We start from the raw sequence: 12442 nt of genomic DNA on the forward strand, positions 1-12442 counted from the left end.
ACCACAAATTAGCAGTGTGGCCTCAGGAAAATTACTTATCTTCTCTGGACCTAAATTCTCTCAGTGATTAGGTGGGAAAAAAAAACTCATATAGCTCACTGCATTATGAAATCCAAGTTTTAGAGAGTGGGCATAAAGATCCTGGCTCAGAGGAATCACAAAATAACATCAGTTCTTGTGTTTACTCAACAAATAGTCGAGTGCCTTCTATGAGCCAGATATGGTTATAGGCACTGCTGATGGATTAGAGAATAAAAAAGGCAAATACATGTGCTCATGGACCGGAGATTACTATCTTTAGCCCTTGTGATAACAGGATAAAAGCTCCAGTCTCTCTCCCCATGAAAATACACATAATTTCCATATACAAATTATGACTGCAGTTGCAAGGCAGTCAAGGATCTCATGAAATCCTGCAGTTCCCTCTTGTGATCTTACTCTATCCCTAGATCAGTCAGGGTCTCCTAAATAAGTTTAGTAAGAATGAATCAGGATGCATATTAGATTCAGGACCCCATTTCTGATTTACCTGAAAAGATTATCCTAGGGTGGGAAGTAGGAATATGGATGTTATCAAGTGCCCCAGGAGAATTTTATCATCTAAGGAAACACTGCCTAAGATCTCAGACTCTGGCACACTTGGTTTTCCTAAGCTTACCCACCCTATTATCTAATTATAAATCAAATTTCTTGGTTTTCCTAAGCTTACCCACCCTATTATCTAATTATAAATCAAATTTCTTGGTTTTCCTAAGCTTACCCACCCTATTATCTAATTATAAATCAAATTTCTTGGTTTTCCTAAGCTTACCCACCCTATTATCTAATTATAAATCAAATTTCTTGGTTTTCCTAAGCTTACCCACCCTATTATCTAATTATAAATCAAATTTCTTGGTTTTCCTAAGCTTACCCACCCTATTATCTAATTATAAATCAAATTTCTTCTACCTGGCATAATAGGTACTCAGTGTACTTCTAACTGATGGGAAGTGAATGCTATACCCACATACACTTCCCTAGATGACTAACACAAAATCATCAGTCCCATAGTTTATCCAGGCAGAATTATCTACTAAACGACCACGATGTAAAAAGGCTTAGAAAGCAGAAAAAAATGCGCAGTAAAAAGCTGAGAAAGCAGAAAAAAATGAAAGGCAAGAGCTAAGGCATCACAAAGCACTGATACATACCCGGTGCTACTCTCAGAGATGGAAAGAGAACAAAAGGGTAATGACTCGACTGAGGCAAGGATTTGGATGCCCCATCTCCAACTCCATCCATCCTTGTCCCCGTCCCCATTTATTGCTTACTAGTTTCACCTTCTCTTCCACCAAAAATATCACTGGTCATCAAGCAGGAAATAGACAAACTTCCAAAAAAATCAAGTACAAAGTACACCTATGGGAGCCTCGTTAATAATCATGTTTTTCCTTCATGTACTGCACAGGCATATTCTCCAAAAACAAAAACAAAACTCTCAACTGAAATGTTCACATTTGCAACCTCAGACAACAAGTATTAGGGCAACCATTTGTCTGGGAGTTCTGTAGTAATCCTAAATTCAAATATTCCATTCTATGGTCCCAGAGACCAGTGGTAATCCCTGGAAAATCCCAATATGTCAACATCCAAATCACATAGTCTTTTGCACTTGGAAGCAATCCCACTATCAGGCCCCAAACCCAATATGTGGCTGAGTAAAATGTGGCCTTTGCAAGTGAACCAAGCACTACTCCCATTGTATAAATGAACATCCAACGCAAGACTCAGTTCTAAATCAGAATCACACAGCACAGCAAAATATAAGCCTCACCCCTGCCATCCCCAAAACTTAACCATACAAGAAACGGTCAACTAACCTTTTCTCAGGCTTCACGAGATGGAGTCCACAAGCAACCTTGGCAGGCAAGACCAATTCCTTTCAGGGACAGGTAAGTTTTTCCCTTTCTAGCTAAATTCATCTTGTGTGACCTCTTATACTTAGTCTTCCCTTTCCTGTCTTGCCTAATTTTCCCCCAAAATAAGCTCTCCCTGGCCTGTCTTCCTTATCTGATTATTTTTCTACAACAGCAAAATCACAAAACAGAACTTGATGACAAATTCTTATTACAAGATAAAATTTAGAAGCTTTCTTTTGTATGCCAAAACAAGTGGCATTTCTGGGCTATATCCATGCTTGATGTCTGTACTGAACTGGTAATCAAGGGGAATATCTGCCATAGTAATACTGCCCAATCTTGTAGCTGCATAGCTCAAGAAACTCACCTCTGGACAACTGTGTCCTTCTAATCCCTTCCAACTACCTGCATAGCCCCATTAATCTTGTCCTTGTGAGGTTGTCATTATCAGAAGATAAGCACAGGGAAAAAATCCAAATAAAAGAACACATGTGAGACACCGTCAATCTGGAAAACCACTCAGCAGTTTCTAATACAGGTAAAACATACACACTATATGACTTGAAAATCCCACTCCTAGCTATTTACACAAGAGAAATAAATTTAGGTTTGCACAACCTGTAAGCAACTGCTTTTAGTGGTTTACTCATGATTACCAATTACTGGAAACAACCTAAATGTATTTCAACTGCTGAATAAACTGCTGTATAGATATTCCATGGAATATTAGTGAGCGATGAAAAGAGCTGAACTATTGAATCAGGCAACAACATGGAAGAATTTCAATGCATTATACTCAGTGAAAGAAATCAGACTCAAATGGCAACACAGTGTATGATACCATTTATATTAAATCTAGAAAAGGTAAAAGTCTAGGGACAGACTTCAGAGCAGTAGTTGTCAGGGGCTGTGGGTAGAGGGAAGGACTGACCACAAAGGGGCACAAGGAAACTTTACAAGGTGTTCAAATTGCTCTGTATCTTGATGGTGGTAGTGGTTACAAGACTATACATTTACCAAAACTTAAAGAACTACAATAGCTGATTTTACTGTATGTAAATTGTATCTAAACAACCTAAAGTTTAAAACCAATTTAAATACCAATAAAAAATCATGAAAGAGTAAGGAAGAAAAAGAATACACTTGAAATAGGGGCTAGAGTTTCAAAATTAATAGTGAGTTCCAATGGTACTTTATCTTGAAAAGAGAAAGGGAGAAGTTTATCTGATATTTAACCAAATTTAGGTTATAATTATGTGTTAATTCTTAGAACAAAAAAATCCATTTTTTATTTGTTATATAACTTCAGCAACAGGACTTATGTCAGCAGGACAAAATATCTTTCACATCATACTTGACTTTTCATAGCATGATTATAAAGGAGATCATTTTTCCCCAAAATATTTAGAGCATCTCTTTTCACTAAAGACTTCTCTTCATCCCTAAAAGGTCCTAATATTTCTCTTTAATGTCTATCAAGTCAATATCTTAGTCAATTTTCTCTTCTTTAATGGTTATTTGGCTTAACTCAGTCAGACCTTAATTGGGCCATGGCATATGATTCCAGCAGTTTCCCAATTTCACTTTCATGGAGTCCATGAACTATTTTCTCTTTTGCAAGATCTGAAATTTCTCTTTGTAATCAACTTACTTTGCATACATATTGTATGGATGGGTGATGATCAGACAATCAGAGAGAGGCTAGCCTACAAAATTGCTGGTGTTAAGTGGCAAGTAAATTTGTGGTAGAGAAAAATTATGTAAGTGATGAGTCTTTAGTGAATATAATCATAACATTTACTTCCCTCTGTTGCCTCATGACTGCACAGAGTCAGATAACGAATACATCAAATAATATATTTTAAGCTGAGGATGCCTTGTATTTTATCAATTACACTTTGTTGGTGTTCTTCCAACTCTGATAACCTACATTCCCTCATTGAGCACGCACTATTATGCCAGACTGTAATATCATGGGGCTATAAAAATGCTATAAAAATGGCTTAGATGCTTTCATAAGTATGGCAGGAAGACAAGGTGAAACAGACAGCATCATCACTATCATCTTGTCTAACATCTTACTCAGTGTTTACTGAGCACCTACCACAAACCAGGTCTTAAGAGCTTCCCTTATACTAATTTAACCTTCTCAACATGCCTGTGAGGTCATTACCATTAATATTCTCATTTGATAGACAGGCAAAGGAGTCTCAGAGCTGTTGAGTGAATTACCCAGGTACTCAGCAGGCCCTGTGTGGAGCTGGGGTTCACATCTAGCCTGGTTGCAGATCTTGCACATTTAAAAACACTGTGACTGCTATGATCCCCTAGGAGAGAGTCATGCACTGTGGAGGCAGTGACAAACCATGAGCAGGCCTGAGCCCATTCTGTACCCCACATCTCAAGGGCAGCTGTAGCTCTGAGAGCCACACCCCATAGCCAATCCACAAACATCTGTCAAATCACTTGAGAGTCAGGATTTGCCGAATAGAACACAAACACCTTCTGCAGCAGCAAGGGAGGGTAGCAGGGAGGAGCAAAGGAACAAAACTTGCCAACAGCCCCAGCACTCTGGGAAAGAGGCTGCTGAAGGCAGTGAGGTGGGCCACCACTGTCACCCGACAGCTGCTGTCCTGTCCTGCTCTTCACGCGGGAGGCAAGCTGTACAAGCAGATTCTTGCACCCACACTTTAGAAAAATCAGACTAAATATAGCCAAGTTTGCTCTCATGAGCCAGCTCAGAGCGGGTGGTGCTGCTACATTCCACTTCAGAAAACTGGGGAGGGATCAACTTGATTTACAAGAGAGCAGCTTTCCACGCTTGCTCTTGTGGTTTCAAAAGGACCATATGCAAGATCCAACTGGACTGTGGGGAATGCTGCAGGTTTGGCCAGGCAGATAATAGAGCCCTTAGGAAAAGGATTTTACCAGACATGAGTTAGGAGGCTCCCCATTCGCTTTCCTTCCTATAAAGGGCTAAACTACCACATCCGTGGGACATGGGGGAAATCCATCAGGAAGCACGCATTATACATGCACTATTCAGTTTCGTGCCCTTTCCCCGATTCCCACCCATCACAATCCTACTCAAAACCTCACTCAATGCTACCCCTTTCGTTATGCTATCCCCATCCAGCTCAGAACTAAATGCTCCATTTGTTCTCAGACCTCCCACGTCATGGTGCTTGTACTTTTATTTAGCACTTATATCATTCAGTCTAATCTGCTTCTCTGTCTCCTTCCCCCAGTGGAGGCTGCAGGGGAGGGCCGGGGCTGGCAGGGGGCAGAGCGGGCTAAGCTCCCTTCCTTATTACACTCCCCACCACATCTCGTAGAGTTCCTTGTACATGGGTGCTACTCTACTGCTTATCAACAGAAATGCACAATCTGCTTGAATGCCTGTGAATGAGCATTTGCAGTATCTCCTCTTTCTCATAATTAAATGCACAACAGCTGACACTCACTCGCCAGAGTTCAAGCATGGGCTTCAGATCCCCAGCTCCCCCTACCCTTGTAACATGTCACCACATCATCCACTGTGACTCAGCATTACAGAACACAGCTACACCAGCAAAGGTTTCCCAGTTTCTGCTTCTCAGCACCAGCGCTTGTTTCTTCAGGCGTGAGAAAACAGCAAGGCAGATGAGAAAGAAAGGGTGGGATAAAAGGAATTAGGAAGGGCTGGGCTAGGAAATACAACAGTACAATTAGACTGAAACTCTGTCTGAACTAGCTAAGAGGGCTACAAAAGAGATGGGGGTGGCAGGAACCGCTGCCACAGCAAGTTTCAAACTAGGTTGGAGGCCCCATTCTTGTTCACACAGTCACTGGACAGGAATTTCCAATGACGAACTTCTAGCTGTCATTCTCCTTCCTAAAACAAAGTGATAAACAGAAACCGCTGGTGCAGGAAAGTCAGATCTGTTGGTATAGAGAACATAATAAAAATAAGAAAAAAAGATCCTCAGGAATAAGTGAATGGGAGAGAATCAGGGAGTAATTCGTTTAACAATCACACCATGAAGCTGCTGCAGGGATAAGTACCTATGAGGGAAACTTGTCCATCGTCTCACTGCTTTCACGACATCTGCTCTGTAGAGGAACACAGTTGGAAGTTCTCATTAAATGTGTATGAGAGTTACTGTGGGAATCAAAAGCAGTCATAAACCTGCCCATTCCTTCATTTGTCTCCATTCATTCATTCAAGCTTCATGGATGAGACATGAGACATAGTCCTTGCCCTTAGAAAGTGCCACCAGTAGAAGAGGTACATTCAAATGATGTTCCCAACAAGAAAAGATACTTAGGAAAGCATAGGTGAGCTAGCACCAAGAGAATCACACAGAGGCAGGACAGAGCTTCTTGTGTTCTATGAAGGGAAATCCATCAGAATTACACTTCTGGTCTCCCTCTTCACCCTCTGGGTCCTCCTCAGGAGAGGAGAAATCAACTCTCTGATGAGCAAGTCTGTGAAAAGGCACAAAGCATAGGTTCCCCATCTCTTCCTTTGGGTCCCACCTGCCTGCTGCAGGAGCCCATGTTCTCTCTTCTCTCCAGCTGCCAGTGGTATACAGCAGGGGTCCCCAACCCCTGGGTTGTGAACTGGTATCGGTCCGTGGCCTATTAGGAACCACGCCGCACAGCAGGATGTGAGCAGTGAGCAAGCAAGCATTACCGCCCAAGCTCTACCTCCTGTCAGATCAACGGAGGCATTAGATTCTCAGAGGAGTGCAAACCCTACTGTGAACTGCGCATGCGAGAGATCTAGGTTGCACATGCCTTATGAGAATCTAATGCCTGATGATCTGAGGCACAACAGTTTCATCCCAAAACCATCCCCCATGGAAAAACTGTCTTCCATGAATCTGATCCCTGGTGCCAAAAAGGTTAAGGACCACTAGTATAGAGGGAGGCATCCCTATGACTGGTAAGTTGACTGCTGCATACAATATTAGCAAGCCCACTTACCCTCCAACCCAAAGTCAGAAAAAAATAACCCACTATATGCTTGTGATAAAAATGATGTTTTTATCTCCCATGTGACTCCTTTTACTCTCTGTGATGCAGTTCTGAATTCAAATCATCATTTATGGGGCTGCAAAGCCCAGTGTTTACCATGACTGCTTCTATTTGTCACAAACGTTCGACGCTATCTCATTTCCCATTTTCCCAGTCACTGTTATTATTACTTAGCCTTACAATATTTTGATGAGTAGTTTCTTCACTCTCCTACAGGAGAAAAAACATACAACCTGAGCACTGAATGACTTATCAGGAGATATTTGGTAAGCTAACATGTTCATTTATGATGGAAAATTCAGATCCCTTAATATAGATGTCATTAAGAGCACAGTCTTGCATTTGACATGTTTTTCTTGGGGAGAGAGGTGAGTGCTGAATATTGGAAATCATTTTCTGCCACGTGAGAGGTGCTATTCTGTTAGACTTGGAATAGAAATTACCATGTACAATGTCCATCCTCCCTACTTTTTTCATGAATATCTGAGGACAAAGCAAGAAAAGGAATTGGGGATGAGGGGTAAAAAACCTTTCTCTAGCTCTGGGGACTTGTGTGTTTATATGTCATTCATGAAACAATGACTGTGGGCCTCCTAAGTGCCAGGCACCATCCCTGGAATACAGAGATGAATACAAAGATCAATACGACACTGTCCCCAATGAATCCACGTTTTTCTTCTCCCTGAATAATATTGCAACCCATTTCTGCTGGAAAACATCAATAGGTGCAACCATCTATACACAGTCTGTCCATAGAGAATGGATTAGTTTGGGGCCCCTGCTACCTCCTTCCAAGAGGTCCTAGTTCCTAGTCCTGCTAATTTGTTTCACAAGACATTGTTTTTTTAAAAAAGGCAACGGATGCCAGTATAATCCTAATCCAAATGCAGACCATAAGGTCGTACCCTGTTCTGTGGCTGGAAAGCACACCTGTAAGCTGCTCATAAATGCAAAGCACGGGTCACAACCAGACTAGGAGACATAAATAGGATGTTGCAAATAAACTAAGAAGAAAACATAACCCAGGGTAGTTACAAAACAATAAACAAAGGGCACCTCTTTTCCATCTTAAACACACAGCTGCAGGTGCAGCAAAGTGAATGAGTGAACTACTTGCTATTAACACTTACAGATTCAAGTTCAAGTTTACTTAAGAAAAATGTTACACATAGTAAAAAACCTTCTAATTTGCTACTAATTAGAAAAACTGGCTGGCATAAGTGAAAATTCAGGATATAAAACACATGCCAAATAGTATAGCTTTTCTTAAGAGAAGGGATGAAAGTACAAGTGATATTTACTTAGGATGCAGGTTCCAGACACCCTTCTAGAAGCCCTCTTCTTTATTTAATCCTCACAATGGGCAGGGCGCGGTGGCTCACGCCTGTAATCCCAGCACTTTGGGAGGCCAAGGCGGGCGGATCACGAGGTCAGGAGATGGAGACCATCCTGGCTAACATGGTGAAACTCCGTCTCTACTAAAAGTACAAAAAAAAATCAGCCGGGCGTGGTAGCAGGCGCCTGTAGTCCCAGCTACTCAGCTACTCGGGAGGCTGAGGCAGGAGAATGGCGTGAACCCGGGAGGCGGAGCTTGCAGTGAGCCGAGATCGCGCCACTGCACTCCAGCCTGGGAGACACAGCGAGACACCGTCTCAAAAAAAAAAAAAAAAAAAAAAAAAAAAAAAAATCCTCACAACGTTCGCAGGAAGTAAACAGTAGTGAGCCCATTTTTTCCAGACGTGGAGACTAAAGCTTAGATGTTAAGTAATTCGAACTGTATTTTCTATTCCAGTTCCTCTGGCAAAACTCCTTATTCTCTGAAGCAGCATTTCTCAATAAGTTGGGTAAACTGGTCATTACTTAGCCATGGCTTGGAATCATGATACGGGATGGCCATGCACTGCAGGACATTTATTATCTCTGGCCATGGGCACAAAATACCAATAGCAGCCCCCAGCAGCAGTTCCTACATATCCCAAATGTGTCCAGGGACAATGTCACCCAGCAGTAGAGGTAAACTGTTCTAAAAGATTTTTTCGGCATCAAAACAAAAGACTGAAGAGAGGGGCACTTCGAGGTGGGCAGATCACGAGGTCAGGAGATCGAGACCATCTGGCTAACACGGTGAAACTCCGTCTCTATTAAATATACAAAAAAAATTAGCTGGGCATGGTGGCAGGCGCCTGTAGTCCCAGCTACTTGGGAGGCTGAGGCAAGAGAATGGCGTGAAGCTGGGAGGCTGAGCTTGCAGTGAGCTGAGATCACGCCACTGCACTCCAGCCTGGGCGACAGAGCAAGACTCTGCCTCAAAAAAAAAAAAAAAAAAAAAAAAAAAAAAGTCTCCCATCCTCAAATCTGTCAGAAGTCCCTTATTGTATGACATTTAGGCTTCCAAGAAAGCCCCATGTACCCTTATAGAACCAGTTACAAAACCTCCATGAATATATTTGCCATGCAATTAATGAGCATTGAGTACCTATTATGGGCAAAGTACTGTGTTATGAGCTAGGAATATAAAGTCCAAGTCTAACCCCCAAAGGGGTTAGAGTCTAGTAAGAGGCAGATTAAGTATGATAAGTATTAAGACGTGAGCAGGAGGCACTTCCCATAGACTGGAAAGAGTGCTGAGAAGGCAGAAGAAAAAGGAGGGCTGGGACAGTTTCCCAGAGGAAGTGACATTTTCCCTGAGGCTTGAAAGACCAAGTAGGAGTAACCAGGAAGGGACTGGTCCAGGCTGATATCTTTGCAAAGACCAAAGATAGGAATCATATTTGAAGTTCAAGTTTAAAATACTTCCTTCATTCTTTGAGACCTCATTGTGATTCAAACTCAGGATCTCCTGTTTACTAGACAGGTACTTTAACCAAGTAAGTCACTAGAAAATAAACTCTCCATAGTCCACATGTACTTCCTTCCTAAGTTCTTGTTTTTGTAAAGTCTGGCTTCACTGGTATAATCACCCATCAGGCAAGAAATAAGACAAATTTATACTTCTTATAGGGAACAAGAAATTGTTTTCGAGAACAGTGTGGACTAGCAACAAGGAGGAGTGTCCCTGTCTTGGGGACACAGGAGTGGTGCAGAGGAGAGATCATAATCAGTGTCATCTGATGGGTGACGTACAACGGATACTTAAGGAGTAGGTCAACATATCCTTGGTCTCAAGCTCAAGATGGACTTTATCTCGGCTTTTGTTTTGTTCTTTGGCATCTGAAGTCTTGACTATCAATCATAACGATGCAAAAAAACAAAAAGATTCTCACTCTACTGGCACATTTGCACAGAAAAGAAAACCTAGAAAAATCTTGATTGTAAGAGAGAGGATTTCATTTTTGTTAATAAAGTTAGGAAAGTTGGAAGTGGCTGGCTGTGGATCTCTGAACCTGAGATAGCCCAAACGCAAGAGTTTCCCGAGTTTATGGGTGCTGCGTGTAGGGGCTGGGTTGTTGCTACTTAAGGTTGTTAAGACAGTCGTTATAAGGGGAGCAAGAGTCAGATTAGTTCAATTTCTTTCTCCTGGGGCAGGGAGGAGAGGGAGGAGCAAGCCAGCCCTTGTGGTTCCTTCTCGTCTCTAGCCTACAAGGAATAGGCTCATTTCCCCTTGGCAAGGCGCCTGAAGCAGCTGGCAAGCATGCCCTCCTCTTCCTACCTCAGTATCCCCTCTGACCTGACTGCACTCAGAAACCAAAATTCTGTAGGTGAATGTAGGCTCCCATTTCGTCCCACAATCATTTCAGCATTCAGGCACAGCTTGACCTCTAATGTGACATCACAAACGCTTCTGGTCCACAGTTTTTTTTCTTCTTCAGAAACTACTCTAAACAAGGAGGTTTGTGTTCCAAGGTAAGAGAACCTGAAATGAAAAACTCAGGATCCCTCACGAACAGGCTGACCCTGCTTTCAACCAGGAAGTTCAAGGGAGGCAGGACTGTACCGTCAAAACTGCAAAGCCGAAGCTCAAGACTGTAAGAAGAAAGTGGTCTTCAAAGAAAAGAATTCACCCAAGTCGAAAAGGTTGTTGCACTTCTTTTCCCTGGCTGATTACATTTCATGTCTGTAAACTTTGCCAAGCCCGGGGCGCTGGCTGTATAAGCAGAGACAGGTGTAGGGACACCTCTACCCTCTGGGTACATCTGCGACCGCCGCTGCTGGGTGCATAGGACGAAGGGCCCTCGACCCAATCCAAGTCCAAGCTTCCGGATGACGCACCTGGGCCGGGGACCTCTCCCACGTGAGGGGGGCCACCCAGCCTGCTCCGGAGGGAGGGGACAGGGAAAAAGGGCATCTCGGGACCAAAACCTCATGCCGGATCCTCCGGGTTTCCCCCCATTTCCAGGATATCGTTTCGCATCAGGGACACTCGTCTCCACACCTCCTACCTCAAAGTCCTGCGCACCTAACCTTCACGTCTCTCCGAAGCAACTGAATTAAAGCGCCTACTAGCCTTGGCGGCGCAGGTGAGTGCCAAGAGGTGGAGGAGGAAGGGGCCCACTCTCCGCCACCCCCTTTCCTCGCCTCCCCACGATCGCCAAGCTTCATCGGGGATGTGTGGCTTGGGGTGCGCGGGTTAAGAGGGAGCTTAAAAATGCCCCAAGCGTCCCTTACCTTCCACAGCCATTCTCTCAGAGCTTCCCTAACGCATGCATAATTTTCTTGGCCGAGGTACTCCTCCTGCCCCGCGCTCCCCCCCTCCTCTCGCTTTCGCCTAAATATTCTGCGCTCATCTGCTCCAGGACCAACCTGCCGCGGTCACGCAAAGCGAGGCTGCCGGCTCCCGGCTCGGCGCGCGCAGGGCGTCCTGGGAAGTGTAGTTCCCTCCCTTCGCTCGGACACGGGCGAGCACCCCGACTCCTCCGCGGAGCGCCGCCTGGCCCCCACACTCGGAGAGCAACTCTAGCTCTCTAGCTTCAGCTGGCCAGGCCAAGCAATCTTTCCTGGGGAAGTTGTGAGGGGACCAGGGATGCCGGGGGGGGGGGGGGGGGGGTCCCGGGAAGCGGTCTGGACTACATCTCCCAGGAGGCCGTGCGCTGAGATAGGTTCGCTGCTAAGAGTAGGGACCCGTGATTGAGCCCTTTCCTGTCCATTACAAGGAGTTTGGCACCTAGCAGGTGTGGTGAGGTGGGCAGGTGACGGTGAGCTGTGTGATGAGCTCCTGCGAGCTCGTCCGTGGGCCTCTGCCGCCGGTACCGCCCCCTGGCCTCTTGAACCACCATTTAGTAGGGAGAGCAGGACCACTGTTCGCCTGTGGTTCTCCACCTGGGCCGGAGAGCGCTGCCCAGGGTGAGGTTGAAACTTGTTCCTTCGCACCCTGAGATGTATGGGTTTTGTGGGGCAATTCCGCCGGTTGATACAGCTGTCTTATCCTACAGGGTGGTTCAGGTGGCTAAATATTTGGCATGGGGGTGTAGGGGAGGAGGAGTGGATTAGACCCCATTAGGCAACGTCCCCAAGGCGTTGTTAGGAACAAAGTCTGGGAACCAGGATTGTACCGGAGGAGGTCAGATGAAAGCCTGTCTGGCTTC

At 44.3% G+C, this 12442-nt stretch overlaps 1 protein-coding gene across 5 annotated transcripts in view; it reads right to left on the reverse strand.

The window, feature by feature from the left end:
• Positions 1-11685, reverse strand: part of SAMD12 (sterile alpha motif domain containing 12) — a 446664-nt gene extending 434979 nt beyond the window's left edge. For 4 of the 5 annotated variants that reach the window (XR_004026197.1, XM_030795133.1, XM_030795134.1 and 1 more), the window contains exon 1: positions 11526-11685. Coding sequence is in view for 4 of the 5 variants with exons in the window: in XM_030795133.1 (XP_030650993.1) it covers positions 11526-11538 (13 nt within the window). In the remaining variant the exon portion in view is untranslated. The remainder of the gene's footprint in view (positions 1-11525) is intronic. The other variant, XM_030795132.1, reaches the window with a different exon arrangement.
• Positions 11686-12442: the final 757 nt, after the last annotated feature.

The sequence above is a fragment of the Nomascus leucogenys genome, chromosome 16 (genome assembly GCF_006542625.1).
Source record: "Nomascus leucogenys isolate Asia chromosome 16, Asia_NLE_v1, whole genome shotgun sequence".
Lineage (NCBI taxonomy): Eukaryota > Metazoa > Chordata > Mammalia > Primates > Hylobatidae > Nomascus > Nomascus leucogenys.